At 47.7% G+C, this 17,694-nt stretch overlaps 1 protein-coding gene across 1 annotated transcript in view; it reads right to left on the bottom strand.

The window, feature by feature from the left end:
* The window catches only part of LOC123748409 (protein Fe65 homolog), a gene marked incomplete in the record, with an annotated part of 258,091 nt that overhangs the window by 191,572 nt on the left and 48,825 nt on the right, over positions 1-17,694 (bottom strand). The window contains 1 exon segment of the mRNA XM_069302187.1: positions 17,016-17,201. Coding sequence (XP_069158288.1) covers positions 17,016-17,073 — 58 coding nt within the window.

Raw genomic sequence — 17,694 nt, 5'->3', positions numbered from 1 at the left:
TGGCGTTTTCTTTGGTAATTACTTGATGGTATGAACAGGTGGTATATGAGGCCCACACAATGATGAGCAGGGATGCTCATCACAGTATCATCTAGTGACATGCATAAAATATGAAGAAATATATGCATATGAATCACCAATTGCAGTATTACACAATATATTAGAAAGACGTAACCTTTGTATAAACATTACTTTTCTAGCAAATATTATTATTGTTGTTAAAGACATACTGAAATCAGGCACGCGAGGTCCGTAGACTTTCTGATGGAGAGCACGATATCTATCATGACTTAGTTCATTCTGGCAGAGTTTGCACTCTGTGCACCGATTGCAACAGGGGCGCTTACCGACCTGCTACTGGAGGGAGTTTCGACGCTTGGGCCCCACCTCGCTTGCTATAGCTTACTTGAGGTAATTGCTGTTGCGTAAAGGGCCTTGTTATCTCTCTCTTCTTGGAATTGTGTATGTTGATGACTACCAGTGAAAACAGGCCAATCCATTCACTAACTACCCTCACGCTTAATACATATTTATATATATATATATATATATATATATATATATATCCTGGTTGGCTAAGCCCCATTGTTCTGTGTTATCTACTGAAAACATGTATGGATTATTAGAATGTTAGAACTAACATTCTAACAGAAGAATGTTAGTTATTAGGTAATCATCAGGAAAACCCCGCTAAGCCAGTATGACTATACTTGGAAGGGATACGAAGCCAAGGAGCTGGGTTAGTTAGGGTGGAAGGAAGGAACGGTACAAAGCCAATTAGGTCCATCGGGGATCGAAAGCGGACCCGCAAGAGACGAGGTCTTTGGTACACCGACCCAGTTTGTTCTTATATATACCACCTTGTATCTCTGGGTCTATAGTGCCCCACAGTGGGTCATTGGTGCCCCACAGTGGGTCATTGGTGCCCCACAGTGGGTCTCTGGTGCCCCACAGTGGGTCTCTGGTGCCCCACAGTGGGTCTCTGGTGTCCCACAGTGGGTCTCTGGTGCCCCACAGTGGGTCTCTGGTGCCCCACAGTGGGTCTCTGGTGCCCCACAGCGGGTCTCTCCACCTTGCCCATACTAGAGAACTGCCCTCGACCCCATATTGCTTCTCTCGTTTATCACGCTTAATGCACTATGATAGATATAGACATAGAAATAGATATAGAAACTAATATACAGATAGGGTAACACAGAGAGGAAGGACGGGGGAGATATCCTGAGAGCAATAGGTTTGGGGGATTAGGAAGGGAAAGGAGATTAGGTGGGGGTCGAGTAGATAAGATGGAGAAAGACGGATGTGGGACGGGAGAAAGATGGATGTGGGAGGGAAAAAAGACGGGTGTGGGAGGGGAAAAAAGAAGAATTGGGGAAGAGAAAGGCGTGGACATGTAAAACTGAGACGGAACGGAAAATGCCAAAAACGGTAACGATGGGAGGGGAATGGATGGGATAATTGAGAGTGAAAGTGTTGATAAAGGGAGTGGAATGGGTGATGGGAGAGAGAGGGAGGGAGGGAAGGGAGAGGGGCAGGCAGCATAAAGAGGGCTCGCGTGGAAGTGGGAAGAGTTCCAACCAAACCGTCAGGGTCACACGGAACACGGAACACGCTACACCCGTCCCTATAATTCCAGCTATACCAGAAAAAAAAAAAAAAAAATATATATATATATATATATATATATATATATATATATATATATATATATATATATATATATATATATAGTATATTAGATATTTGTCATGACTCACACCACCTGACTCAGCTCTGTCGCCGGCTAATTGTCTTGTCAATATTTTCAAGGTCTGAATGAATGACGTGTGTGTGTGTGTGTGTGTGTGTGTGTGTGTGTGTGTGTGTGTGTGTGTGTGTGTGTGTGTGTGTGTGTGTGTGTGTGTGTGTGTGTGTGTGTGTGTCAGTCATGTAAGGCAATAGTGTTCCTCCGACTGGATTTCTCAATCAAATACACACTGAAATCTGTCAGTCACCTAGTTCACAAGGGCCAGGAGAATTGGTTCACATGACTTGACCCTGGTTCACCCTCACCTGACCCCTGGTTCACCCTCACCTGACTCCTGGTTCACCTCACCGTGCAATTTAAAGTGTATGTCACTCAGGAAACAGTTGCCGCTGAGCTAGTAAAATAGGCCCTGTCAGAGGACCTCCCTTCCCTTCCCTCCGACGTCCCTTCCCTTTCCCTCTTTCCCTCCTTCCCTCCTTCTCCTAGGCCTTCTCTTCCAAACCGTGAACAATACCTTCACACACTCCTACTACCTCCTGGAATCCATTGCACCCTCCCTACTCCGTCCTGGAAGTCCTGGAAACCTCACCTCGCAACCCATTCCTGGAACTCCTGGTCCAGGTACAAGATCATTGATTACTATTAAAACATTCGGATGAGATCACTACAGGTACGGCGCCAGTGTGGCCTCGTGTAAATACTCTAGTGTCTCCGTCTGACTGTCTGTCTGTCTCTCGTGGGTAACATATACTTCAATGTTGGTGTTTTAATGTTTGAGCCACACACCATTCACGGTGTTTTTATTAAGATTTCCAGAATTGTTTTATGGTTATATGTGCTTGTTTGCCTGTTGTTTAGGTGTCTGACCTGTAGTGGCTTGTTTGCCAGCATACAAACAGCTGTTACAGCAAATTACAAGCCTCCTCGTTTTACTGTAATTATAAGTTACAGCGGCTTGGTTAAGGTTAATTTACAAGCTTCCGGTAACATTTAATATTCAATGAGTGGAAATAAACTAAGTTTACGGATTGTGTCTCAAAGTATAGCCCAAGAAGCATCGTCTGATTTTAAATACAGCCAACAGGTGTGGGAAGGTATATGTGAGTCAACAGGTGTGGTGGTTATATTTCAGTTATCAACAACCAAAGCAGTTTAAATATGTAAATTCAAAGTAATTTTGCAAGCTTATGCGAACGTACACACACACAACCGCACGCACACACACACACACACACACACACACACACACACACACACACACACACACACACACACACACACACTCTCTGTCTCTCTGTCTCTCTCTGTCTCTCTGTCTCTGTCTCTCTCTCTCTCTCTCTCTCTCTCTCTCTCTCTCTCTCTCTCTCTCTCTCTCTCTCTCTCTCTCTCTCTCTCTCTCTCTCTCTCTCTCTCTCTCCACGACAGAAAGTGGTTCTCTGAGAGCCGAAGAATTTGAATAAATAGATCTTTGATGTTGTAGGCGCCAATTCAATAGAGACTTTTAATTAGGAAACGACACAATAGGTATTTTGGGAGCGTTTCTGTCAATTAAACTCATTGGAAATATTTATAAAGTATTCCCTTGCCTGTTACGCTGTGTATATCTGACTCAACGTGAAGGTTGTACTGCCACAGTAGTAGAGGATGACCACAGTAGTAGCAGCAGTAACGAGTACTCAAGAGTAGGAGTATTAGTATTAGTAGTAGTAAGATGAGGTTATAAATTCCCCACAAATAATTGCCTGCTGTCTTCGTAAGGTAGGTGGAGTGAAGAGTAGGGAGAGAGCCTTTCTTGTCTTAGCTTGTTATCTAGAATGTAATAGTTTAAATGCAAAGTTGCCCACACAACACAGTATTAAATCTTAAAAAAAAATAAAAAAAAATTTTGTTCGTAGCCAAACAACAGTATTCTCAGTTTCTGTATCAGACATATTACAATGTTAAAAACTATTGCGAAAAAAATCCCAAGGAAACCGTGATGAGGATTCGAAGTCCGTCAAATCAATGCGACGACGCGACCTCATAGTGACAAACACCTAACAGATCAACAAACTCCAATAACAACAAACAAACCAAGAGTAAACAACCAATTGTCCACATACGAAAAAAATGGGAGAATCGAACACGCGTCTCAGAAACGCGACACGACGGCACCACCAACCACGCCATGGTTGTTGACATTTGTAGAACAGAGACCAGGAGGAAGAAGCTCTCTCTCGGGGGACACCTGATCAGTCAGTCTTGAGTTGAGAACAAAGCTTCTCTGTCTGGAGAGAAAAGATCAGGAAATTATTCTTCAGTCCCAGCGGATCAACATGTTGTTGATCATGTCTTCTGTCATCTGTTGACATGTGCTTCACGGTCCTGTGTGTGTGTGTGTGTGTGTGTGTGTGTGTGTGTGTGTGTGTGTGTGTGTGTGTGTGTGTGTGTGTGTGTGTGTGTGTGTGTGTGTGTTTAAAAAAATAGTAATTAGTAACAGTTGATTGACAGTTGAGAGGCGGGCCTAAAGAGCAGAGCTCAACCCCCGCAAACACATCTACGTGAATACACACACACACACTCACGCACACACAAGCTCCAAGCTGGGGCTGTGTCAGCTATCTAATTCCCAGACACCTATTTACACCTAGGTGAACAGGCCCATCAGGTGAAAGAAAAACCTGTTCACTTGTATCTGCTTCAGCAGGGTACCGAACCACATATATATAAAAATATAAATAAATACATATCAACCTCGGGCCCTTAGGCTCACGAGACCCGAGCGATGTCCACTCGGCCACGAAGCCCTCTGTGCGTGCGTACGTGCGTGCGTGTGCGTGTATGTGTTTCCAAATCAAACCATGAGAAGGAGAAGGTTGAGGAGGCGGTGGAGACCATGGAGGGGATCGAACCGTCGCCCGTGACTCCGCAGTAGACACCACGGCGCCAAGACTGGCCGTGTCGCCGTCCGACCCCTCCCACCGCACGGGAGAGGGGCTGGACACTGGGAGAGTGAGTATGGGAGGGCGTAAAAGATGGGATGACCCCCCTCCCTCCATCGGGAGGGGTTGATGGAGGGAGGGAGGGGGCAGGAGGAGCTGATGGGAGAGGAGCAGGGATGATAAAGAGGTGTCGGGTTCATGTAAGGGGGAAGAGAAGAGGGGGAGGAAGAGGAAGGTAAAGGTGATGGGAGAGGATGGAACAGGAGTAAGAGGCTTATGGGATGCATACACACACTTCCGTCCTTCCTGACGATGCAGCCCACAACAGCTGCCTCAGTCATACCTACCAGTTTACTGCCTGGTCGACAGTTGCAAAAACAAGCCAGTCTACCACACTGAACCAGCGATCGTCCATTGTCAGTCGATGACGTAGCCCACTGCACCACAGACTCACTCACTCACTCACTCGCTCTCTCTCTCTCTCTCTCTCTCTCTCTCTCTCTCTCTCTCTCTCTCTCTCTCTCTCTCTCTCTCTCTCTCTCTCTCTCTATATATATATATATATATATATATATATATATATATATATACTATATATACCAGTATATATAGTATTTTATGTTTTAATATACTATAAGAAAATATTTATATATATATATATATATATATATATATATATATATATATATATATATATATATATATATATATATATATATATATATATATATATATATATATATATATATATATATATATAAAGTATTTTGGAAGAAGAAAGTCAGAGCCGCTACCTAATCCGTCGTGGAGGTCAACACGTGACTGACCAACTCTGTTTCATCTCGAATTATGGTAATGGAATCAAATTCTGATCTTACCCCATAGGAATCTGGAAGTAAAGTTGAGTGGGACTAGCCGCAAGCATCTGGCCTCGAGCCTCGAAGAGATAGATTCTTACATTTACAAATTCAGATATAAGTAAGAGACTCACTTAAAGAAGGCTGTTGGTGGAAGACTTTTATCCTGACGTCTTGTTGACTATGAAGAAGAGTACCAGAGCCTTATTTTGAAGATAAAGAGGAATGTTTAGAACCCAAGCATTATCAGTGGTGGTGGTGGTGGTGGAGATGAGTGAGGGAGAGGTGAGGAGGAAACAATGAGGTGGTGGTGGTGGTGGTGGTGGAGATGAGTAACATTAATCAATACTACACCCCCTTGGACACCTGCCACGCCTGCCTGATACCGCGCCCCACCACACGCCCACACCACCAGAACGCCTACACCACCACGCCCACACCACCATCACCACCACGCCCACCACACCATCACCACCACGCCCACCACACCATCACCACCACGCCTTCACCACCACACCACCACCATCACCTTACCAACACTACCTCCTCCACGCCCACACGACTACCAACGCCCACAACCATACCCAACCAATCACCACCACCACAACCACACCAACAACTCCTAACAACCTCAAGCTCTAGTACCACAACGCCCACACAGTGCTACCACAACCCACAACACAATATGGCCACAACCACTCACACTCACACAAGCCACACACTGTTAATCACCCCTTCTATACCTCCTAACGTATAGGGGGGTCATCTGACTCATAGTTAACACACGTGTCTAGTTCATGTTAGTCCCCCTCGCTAATAAAGGTGTTGTGTTCCCCCATTTTCATTAAATATCGAATGTGGATCTGTTAAATTGTAACATATCAAGTGCTTCCCCCTATTACAGGTCAAGTGTGTTCCCCCATTACAGGTCAAGTGTGTCCCCCCATTAGAGGTTAAGTGCGTCCGAACCCCACTAAAAGTACCAACTGGTGTGAGTGTGGTAGAGAACCAGCGCGGTTGTGGTTAAACCACAACCACCACCATTGTGGTCCGTTCCGCACCCCGGCTACCTAACCCCGTCCAGTTCCGGTCCTGTGCGGTCCAGTCCGACGTGTTGCTGTCCACTGCAGTCCACCACAATGCGTCCCTTTGGTCCACCAGGTTCCATGGCGGTTCGTACGGTCCACATCGGTCCAGTGCGGTCCATTATTGTCTTTTGGTCTCCAATACTTACCCATCATGCCGCAGGGGTGTCTGGGGGGAGTGACTGGCCGCAGGGGTGTCTGGGGGGAGTGACTGGCCGCAGGGGTGTCTGGGGGGAGTGACTGGCCGCAGGGGTGTCTGGGGTGGAGTGACTGGCCGCAGGGGGTGTCTGGGGGGAGTGACTGGCCGCAGGGGTGTCTGGGGGGGAGTGCCTGGCTGCAGGGGTGTCTGGGGGGAGTGACTGGCCGCAGGGGTGTCTGGGGGGAGTGACTGGCCGCAGGGGTGTCTGGGGGGGGAGTGACTGGCCGCAGGGGTGTCTGGGGGGGAGTGCCTGGCCGCAGGGGTGTCTGGGGGGGGGAGTGACTGGCCGCAGGGGTGTCTGGGGGGGGGGGGGAGTGACTGGCCGCAGGGGTGTCTGGGGGAGTGACTGGCCGCAGGGGTGTCTGGGGGGAGTGACTGGCCGCAGGGGTGTCTGGGGGGGGAGTGACTGGCCGCAGGGGTGTCTGGGGGATATCTTGTCATCATAGACGCCTCACCCGCCTCCCCCCAGCCACCACCCTCATCCCTGACTCAGGGGAACTTAACACTGTGCCACAGGGTGCCACAGGGTGCCATAGGGTGCCACTCATACCGGGTCATCAGGGAACACTTCCACGGTCACTCAATATACTGGGGATGACTGTGGGGGAAGGGAATTATCAGGGAAAAACTCTGAGCCATTATGACTATATAGCACTTGGAAAAGATCACGATAAGGATTTGGGATGGGTCGGGAAAGAATATTTAATGAATGACGGGATGAATATTTAATATATATATATATATATATATATATATATATATATATATATATATATACACATATATATATATATATATATATATATATATATATATATATATACATATATATGTATATATATGGAGCGTGGAGGGTAATAATGTGTACACACTATCCCTGGCACCACTACGTCTAGTCTACGGTAACTGGTCCCCGTGTTTCACTACTCGCCCCACAGCCCTGAATTTACACAAAACTGGCATTTCAAATAGGAAGATTTTGAAGTTTAAATGCACCAGTACACAAACAGTTACAATAGAGCATGTGGAGGACAATAGAGCAGCTCTCGCTCTCTCACTAGCGAGAGCTACACCGTGACCCCTCTACGCCTCCCTCCACTCCTCTGTCCTCTCACAAGTGGTCTTAATCACCCGGAATATCTTAGCGAAGAAAAACACGTTAATTGAGACACATGGCTGGATCTACCTCCCAATCCCGCCTCGCGGAATCTTGCGAACTTACCAGAGAAGAGAACAGAGGGAAGAGGAGTGTAAACTTACAGAAAACAGAAGAGCAGGAGGAGGGAGAGAGAAAGTGGGAAGGGGGAAGGAGAAGAAGGAGAAGAAGGAAGAGGAGGAGGAGGAGGAGTCCAAGTTTACAAGTTGGACATCTACAGAGACAAGATGCGTCCCTGTAACACTTGGGTCATTCATCTCGTGTCGGTGTATACCCCAGCCTACTCTAGTCGGTGTATACCTCAGCTTCCTCTGGACGGTGTATACCTCTGCCTCCTCTAGTCGGTGTATACCCCAGCTTCCTCTGGACGGTGTATACCCCAGCTTCCTCTGGACGGTGTATACCCCAGCCTCCTCTGGACGGTGTATACCTCAGCTTCCTCTGGACGGTGTATACCCCAGCTTCCTCTGGACGGTGTATACCCCAGCTTCCTCTGGACGGTGTATACCCCAGCCTCCCCTGGACGGTGTATACCTCAGCTTCCTCTGGACGGTGTATACCTCTGCCTCCTCTAGTCGGTGTATACCCCAGCCTCCCCTGGACGGTGTATACCTCTGCCTCCTCTGGACGGTGTATACCTCAGCTTCCTCTGGACGGTGTATACCCCAGCTTCCTCTGGACGGTGTATACCCCAGCCTCCTCTGGTCAGTGTATACCCCAGCTTCCTCTGGACGGTGTATACCCCAGCCTCCTCTGGACGGTGTATACCCCAGCCTCCTCTGGTCAGTGTATACCCCAGCTTCCTCTGGACGGTGTATACCCCAGCCTCCTCTGGTCGGTGTATACCCCAGCCTCACCACAGGTGGTAGATTCAGGGCATCATGAGGCCGCTAACTGTCCAACAACCATGAGGGTGCTCGTTCCAGGACAACACCAGGCGAGACGTGTGAGGGGGGGAGGGGGTGTTGTGAGGGGTGTGTGAGGGGGGAGGGGTGTGTGAGGGGGGAGGGGGTGTTGTGAGGGGTGTGTGAGGGGGGAGGGGGGGGGAGTGCCCCCCAGAGGTCATCTCTCACCTGTGCATGACAGCTCCCTTTGTCTGCATGAACACGGAACACACAAACGCTGTCCAGGTGTTCAACATGCAGGAACAGCAACACGGTGATTTGCTCTCTCTCTCTCTCTCTCTCTCTCTCTCTCTCTCTCTCTCTCTCTCTCTCTCTCTCTCTCTCTCTCTCTCTCTCTCTCTCTCTCTCTCTCTCTCTCGCCAGCACACGACACAGGGGGAGAGAGGAGGGGGGCCGGTGGCTGTGTAGGTAGCACGCTGGACACGCAATCCTGTTGCTCGGGTTCGATTCCCGGCGCCGGCGAGAAACAAAAATGGCCAGTTTCTTTCACTTTGATGCCCCTGTTACCTAGTAGTAAATAGGTACCTGGGAGTTAGACAGCTGTTACGGGCTGCTTCCTGTGTGTGTGTAGGTGGGGGGGGGGGAGTTAGCTAGTTAGTAGTTAGTAACAGTTGATTGACAGTTGAGAGGCGGGCCTAAAGAGCCAGAGCTCAACCCCCGCAAGCACAACTAGGTGAGTACACACACACACACACACACACACACACACACACACACACACACACACACACACCAAGTGCAGTTAATCACCCGTGAGTGAACTAGCGTTTACCACTCGTTATCGTACCTCACCTCTGAAATCCTCTCCCTTATCCCTGTTCCTTCTTCCCCTCCCTCACTCTCCTTCCTTCCTTCCTCCCTCTCCCATCTCTACCCCTCCCTACCTCCCTCACTCTCTACCTCCTGCTACCACTTCTCTCTCCCATCTCCTACACCAGTGTGTATGTTTATTCAGTTACGTCTTCTCGCTTCTCCCCCACCTCCCCCTTCCCTCCCCACGCCCCCTCCCTCCCTTCCTCCCCACGCCCCTTCCCTCCCCTAGCCCCCCTCCACCCCCCTTCCCTCCACATTTTACCTTTATGCCAGGGCGCTCCGGCCAATGGTACGTGATGGTTCATTTATATTTAGCGTGTGTGTCAGGGGCGCCTGTCTGCTGGCGCCCAGTGTGTCAGGGGCGCCTGTCTGCTGGCGCCCAGTGTGTCAGGGGCGCCTGTCTGCTGGCGCCCAGTGTGTCAGGGGCGCCTGTCTGCTGGCGCCCAGTGTGTCAGGGGCGCCTGTCTGCTGGCGCCCAGTGTGTCAGGGGCGCCTGTCTGCTGGCGCCCAGTGTGTCAGGGGCGCCTGTCTGCTGGCACCCAGTGTGTCAGGGGCGCCCAGTGTGTCAGGGGCGCCCAGTGTGTCAGGGGCGCCCAGTGTGTCAGGGGCGCCTGTCTGCTGGCGCCCAGTGTGTCAGGGGCGCCCAGTGTGTCAGGGGCGCCTGTCTGCTGGCGCCCAGTGTGTCAGGGGCGGCTGTCTGCTGGCGCCCAGTGTGTCAGGGGCGCCGGGTCAACAGAGAGGGGGTGGCGCCGGGTCAAGTCCTTCCCGCAACATTTAACATGCTAATGAAACCTGACTTCCGGCGCCACGATGACTCACCCGTCCTGCCCCCCCCCCTTTCCTGCGCCACTCTTCCTCCTTCATCACCCTTCCCTTCCCATCCCATCCCATCCCATCCCTTCCCTTCCCTTCCTCCTTCACTTCCCTCTTACTCCACCCCTCCACTCTCCTTCCCAGACCTAATATCTTTCCCTCGTCCCGGCTACTCTTCTCTTCCTTCTTGCGGAATGGTCGCTCGATCCCCGATGGTCCAGTCATTAGGCATGCTGACTAGGCCTTCAGAAATACTCCTCATAGCTTCTCCTCCCAATTACACTGTCAAGTCCAATTTAGATGAAGCACCTTAAGTCTATCCCCATAGGTATGAGAGTGCTGGGAAGACGGGACACCACGAGCGTAGCTCTCATCCTGTAACTACACTTAGGTAATTAGACTTAGGTAATTACCATACCAAAGCATTACCATACACTCTCATACCGCAGAATTGCTTTGAAAGAAAGCGAAAACCTCGTCATGCCGGCAGGGATATATATATATACTTGAAGAACTATATATACCTCAAGTATATATATATATACTTGAAGAACTATATATACCTCAAGTATATATATATATACTTGAGGTAATAACAAGGCGATTATCGATAAACTACTCAATTATGAACATTAAATTGGATATAACTTTTAAGAGTCAGAAAGGAAATGGGTAAACAGTGGTTTTGAAATTGTACAGTAGAGTAATGGAAGTGGTATATAGTCTACTAACAAAGTAGGAGGGGGGGGGGTTTGTGTAGTGTTTCAAGCGTAGGTTAGACATCTGTGAGCGTGGGTGTGGTGAGGTATACACAGAGGAGCAGATTAGTGTGGGCCAAGTGACCTTCTGAAGTTTAGAAACTGTGTGTTTTTACGTCCACTTCATTCTCTTCCATCACTGCCTTCCTCTTCATTCTCTTCCATCACTGCCGTCCTCTTCATTCTCTTCCATCACTGCCTTCCTCTTCATTCTCTTCCATCACTGCCGTCCTCTTCATTCTCTTCCATCACTGCCTTCCTCTTCATTCTCTTCCATCACTGCCGTCCTCTTCATTCTCTTCCATCACTGCCGTCCTCTTCATTCTCTTCCATCACTGCCTTCCTCTTCATTCTCTTCCATCACTGCCTTCCTCTTCTTTCTCTTCCACCACTGCCTTCCTCTTCATTCTCTTCCATCACTGCCGTCCTCTTCATTCTCTTCCATCACTGCCTTCCTCTTCATTCTCTTCCATCACTGCCTTCCTCTTCATTCTCTTCCACCACTGCCTTCCTCTTCATTCTCTTCCATCACTGCCGTCCTCTTCATTCTCTTCCATCACTGCCTTCCTCTTCATTCTCTTCCATCACTGCCTTCCTCTTCATTCTCTTCCATCACTGCCTTCCTCTTCATTCTCTTCCATCACTGCCGTCCTCTTCATTCTCTTCCACCACTGCATTCCTCTTCATTCTCTTCCATCACTGCCTTCATTCATCTCTATACGTGAGCCTCCAGTTAACTGGCGCCCCGAACACAGTCCTAAACACTTCGATGCCCTTAACAACAGATCCCCAGATGCCCTAACAGAGAAACAAACTCTCGAATGCCTTTAAAGAGAATCCAACCCCCCAGGGTGCCCTTATATAGAACCCGAAACTCTCTGATACCCTTACAGGGAGCTCCAAACTCCCAGATCCACTTGAAGTGATCCTCAAGCCCTTACATGCCCTTGAGAAGAGGTCATTGTAAGCATAATTACAAAGTTCACCCTCTCCACTACCGCCAAAAGAGGCATATTTCACACCAGCTGAACCTTTTTGGGATCTGGAGATTATCTAATTAAATTAATCTCCTCCTACTAATTCCCTTCATTAAAGCTATTAATTAAACTCGTCACTTTTTTAATTAAAAGAGTATGATGCTAATTCCTGGTCAATGTTTCTCATCTTGTGAGAAAGGAAATTTGTGCATATAATGAGCACATACAATATCTCTCCCCATCCCCACAACACCTAACCCTCCCCACCCCCCACCCACAACACCTAACCCTCCCCACCCCCCCACCCACAACACCCCATTACAATCCCCTCCCCCCTTCTAAATGTCATAAAGTTGTAAGTAACACCAATCAGCCGGACCTCACTCAGACGACCTCAGCAAGACGTATTTAAAATGATGTTTTAAATATTAAGCAATTCCTAACTCCAAAATATCCCGAGTCTTTCCCAGCAAGAGGACTGGCCGTACTGCCATCCCCGTCTCTGTTCTCTCTCTCCGATCGAGAGGGAGAGAATAGAGAGATTCAACGGGAGGTATCCGCCTCGTGTTGAAGCCAACGTCGTCTGGTTGGCTTCCACACTTCACAGACAATGACCTTCCGCCAAACACACACCGAAACTACGACGTTGGTACAACGTTCGAATAAGTTTTAACACCTAACCAGTTATAACAACCAATATAGCAAGTTGTAACAACGTTCTAATACGTCATAAACACGTTAAGCCAAGATGTAACAACTTTATTACAAGTTGTAACAAGCGGAAAATAGACACAGTTTCGGTTTGTGTTTCCAGGGCTGCAGTGCCGCAGCCCGTCGCCACTATGTACAGCGTTACATCTCCTTTCACACACTTCAGTGTCCCTATTCACATGCACCCAATGATCCGAAATATTGCTCTGCTTTCTCACCCAATACACTGCGATAATCGCTCCTTTCTACCCAATGACACGTGGTAGAAACTCCTTTTGTATCTAACGGCATGAAGTACCCACCATTTGTTCCTGTTACGTGTTCCCTTCGGGAGGTTACTGTTTGCCATCTGTTGTCCTGTCAACAGTGTAAGTGCCAGGGAGGTGTGTACAGCGGCTCGGTGTGGCCATCCTCAGCTGTAGCACAGAAGATGATTTCTTTTTAGAGAAGGTAACGGTATCGTGGATAATCTTGTTTTCCGTTATCTTTATCCGATATAAACAATGGTTTCAGTATGACTATCCACCCAGCCTCTCTCTCTCTCTCTCTCTCTCTCTCTCTCTCTCTCTCTCTCTCTCTCTCTCTCTCTCTCTCTCTCTCTCTCTCTCTCTCTCTCTCTCTCTCTCTCTCACTCTTTCTCTCTCTTTCTCCACCTCCGGCCGCTCATCAACATTCAACCGGCCGCCAGGGCCGAGGCATAACACACCGGACCTTCCGGATACCATCCGGCCATTTTCCGATACAGCGTGAGCCGAGCAGGCGGGTAGAGGGCATACAAAGTACATCGCACCGCCATACACCCCGCATACAACTTCCTTCCCTGGCACAGGTATACACACACACCTCCGGAACATACGTGGTATGTCCATATTCCCATTGCCATATAACATCACCTAAAATACACACATATACTTATAGATATACACAAAACTAGACATGAGCATACCCCCTTGACACTACAAACACGTCATACCCTAAATATACATCCATGCCAAATATATCCACCCCCCTCTCCCCAAAATACACCTCCCACGCCACAGTCACTCCCCAGAGGGCACCAAGAGTGGCCCTTGAGCAGCGGGCAGCAACAGCAGGACCTCAAAAAGAAGCATCCATAGTTACAATATGTACCCACAGGGCTCCCCAACACAGCAACCCGTTCTCGCACTTGTTTTCTATGAAGCTTTTCTAGGTAAACTAAAATATTTACAATCAATTAGTATGTCACACATGCACTTATTAAATAAGCCAATATTGACTATAAGCAAGTGCGAGAACGGGTTGCACACATAGCTACCTGCTTGTGATCAATTAACACAAGTGCCAGTTCGTAAAATCGTAGAAAATAAAACAGGAACTAGATACAAATCGCAGTTCAAGAGGTAATGAACGATGTCAAACGCCGGCCTGTATAATGCCAGATGACTTGACCTTTACGGAACACAAGGAGACAAATGCCAGAAATGTTAGACAAGTGACAAGCGGGATGACACAATTGGGCCGATGATGAGGCAGAATACGATAGCCAAATCCCATGTCTGAAGATGGATGATATCTTGGACTGTAACTACAGTCCATAACACGTAACAAAATACATACATTTATTTACGTAAACAAGTACAAATATTGATTTGTAATATATGGTGAGGCCAGACTGACACAATAACAACAGGACGAGGCGCTGCAGAAGTTACCATAGTTCACCCAGAAGGTCGACAAGTAGAAGAGAAAATGTAGGGTAATACAGAAAACGGACGAACATAAACAAGGAGCTGGGAGAGAAGCGGAGGAGCAGGACGAGGTGGAGCCGGAGAAGAAGACGAAGGAGGAGGAAGACACAGGGAAGAAGGATGAGAGAGGGGGAGGGGATAAGAGAACGGCAGGAGGGCACGAGGAATGGGAAGAGGAGCTCCGGGAGGCGGTGAAAGGACCAGAAATAGAATAATAATGAGGCAATAGAGCAGAGCAATCTCTGGCTCTGCCATTCAGGACAAATCCAACCTACTAACCTAACCAGAAACGTTGGAACCCAAGCAACCCACTTAACCTATCGAGTCCAATCATAGAAAACGTAATTATTTATGAGCCGTTACTTTTTGTAACCGGTTACATTTGTAACGTTCTTTGCCAAAAATGTGCAGAACGCGACCTATTAACTAAAAAAAACGTGTTCAAATGATTTTTATTTTCGCAGGGATATTCCTGCGCGGGCCCTAAGCCACTGGCTGGCCCACTAAGTCTTACTTTATCGTTTATGTCTTATTCAGACTTATTATCTTCTCTTTCCTTGCGATAGTTACCTGTGAAGAGAGATTAAAGGCACTGCCTTCCATCCTGCAAGCCAAGAGGATATATAGAGACATGATAACCACATGAAAGATATTCAAAGCTTACTATGGAAGACAATAAGGTTGCGTGATACAGTCAGCAGCTGGGGAAAGACGGTACAGCCAACACACTAGTCAGAAAGCAGTACAGAAGAGCCAACAGGAAATGCTTCTCCACGAATAGTGTGATGGATCAGCTGCTGACAGACTGAGTAACGCGGGATACAACGCCACCTCTTTCACACATACACACACACACACAAACACAAACACACACACGTACATACACAGGCTGACTCCATACACAGTTTCAGATGTAGATATGATAGAGCCCAATAGGCTCAGGAATCTGTACACCAGTTGATTGACGGTTGAGAGGCGGGACCAAAGAGCCAAAGCTCAACCCCCGCAAGCACAATTAGGTGAGTACACACACACACACACACACACACACACACACACACACACACACACACACACACACACACACACACACACACACACACACACACCACACACACACACACACACACACACACACACACACACACACACACACACACACACACACACACACACACACACGTATTAAATGCCACAAATCAGTATGAACCTTAGCATGAAGCAGTCACTAACCTGCACTGCTACCACTAACAGTCGCCTGGATCAATGCCGCCTAACTCAGTGCTCGTATGGGGCACATGAGGTCAAATGGGGCCCAGAGTGTAAGTAATGGGGAGAGGGGGGGGGGCAGGGATGTGATGCCTCAGAGAGGAGGAGGAGGAGGAGGAGGAGTAAAACCCCAGTGAATGAGAGAATAGGGAAAGTAGACAAAAGGAGGAATGAGGAACGGGTAAAAGAAAGATAGTAAGGCTGATGAGGGATGCTTGAGGTATGCTCCAGGGATGGTCGTGTCTACGGGGGGGGAGGTCACGGCTTGGACCTCCACCCCGACAGTCGTGGTGTCGGCAGCTCCTGATTGCAGGACTCAACTGCACCTCATCCATCAGCGGAATGGCATCGTATGTTTGGTCACTCTCTGGCCTGGTGCCTACTTCCCTCCACCAAGTGAGGCAGGTAGGGGCCTCCCTCCCAACCTTCCTCACCCACGACTATAGGAGAGAGGGAGGGAGAGAGAGAGGGAGAGAGGGAGAGAGAGAGAGAGAGAGAGAGAGAGAGAGAGAGAGAGAGAGAGAGAGAGAGAGAGAGAGAGAGAGAGAGAGAGAGAGAGAGAGAGAGAGAGAGAGAGAGAGAGAGAGAGAGTGAGTGAGTGGGTGAGTGAGTGAGTGAGTGAACCAATACACCTACCCTATACGCTCTACAAATCGAAAACTTTCTCGCCTGCAAATTTTAAAGTTTTCCAATCGCACAGTTCAATGTTGTACAGTTTCCCAACTAAAACTCGCGCTTGTAAGACGGATATGGAGTGGTTCACGACGCAATGTAACTCATAGAACAGCGACAACAGGTTATAGTTGAGAACAGAAGAAACAGCGAAGAGTAGTGAGTGGTTGGAATAGTCTCCAGGAAGAGGAGGAGAAGAAGGAAGAGGCAAAAGAGGAGGAAGAGGAGTTAGAGTCACCTAAACGACTGTTATGATCTAATATACCAGGAAGATCTGACAATAAAAACCCTAGCAGTACCTTTAACTAGTAAGATGTAATAATTCACTTAAGACGCCACAGGTGTTAAGAAGCGGTGCAGAAAAGGTGAGAAGAAGAGGGAACCCCAAGAGTTAAGACTCACTGATATCGACGGTGGTGTTAGCGAGGAGGTCGGCGGCTTGCTGGGAGCCCCAGTCCATCACTGCTGACTTAAACACCTGGCAGTTGCTGGTGCTGTTGCTGCTCTACTCTCAGTGCTGCTGCTGCTGCTGCACACGTCAACACCACCTTCACCCTACCATCGAGGCTGTCAAGCCCACAGCGCCGCCTGCAACACACAAGGACAATGTTAAATGGTGCTTGATACATGGCAGAAATAGCAGTCAGCGACCGCCCTGACAAATGAGTTGCTTACTGAACCAACAATTCCACGCTCCCATCTGTTTTATCCCGGATAATGAGTCATTTGATTATAATACCACCTTCAAGTTGTTACTCAACTAGTCAAACAGGTCAACACTGCCCAACCATATAAGCCGTTTCCAGCTCTCAGGAAAACACAGGTAAATTCATCTTAGGGAGAGGTAGCGAGCGCTTATTATTTAACATTATAATAAAAAAAAAAAAAAAATATATATATATATATATATATATATATATATATATATATATATATATTTATATATTTATATATATATATATATATATATATATATATATATATATATATATATATATATATATATATATATATATATATTTAGAAAAGCCACAATTGTAGAAATCTAACGTCAGGATATTAAGTGTGATATTATATGTAT

This window comes from Procambarus clarkii, chromosome 47 (genome assembly GCF_040958095.1).
Source record: "Procambarus clarkii isolate CNS0578487 chromosome 47, FALCON_Pclarkii_2.0, whole genome shotgun sequence".
Classification (NCBI taxonomy): domain Eukaryota; kingdom Metazoa; phylum Arthropoda; class Malacostraca; order Decapoda; family Cambaridae; genus Procambarus; species Procambarus clarkii.
This window is presented reverse-complemented; position numbering and strand designations above follow the sequence as displayed.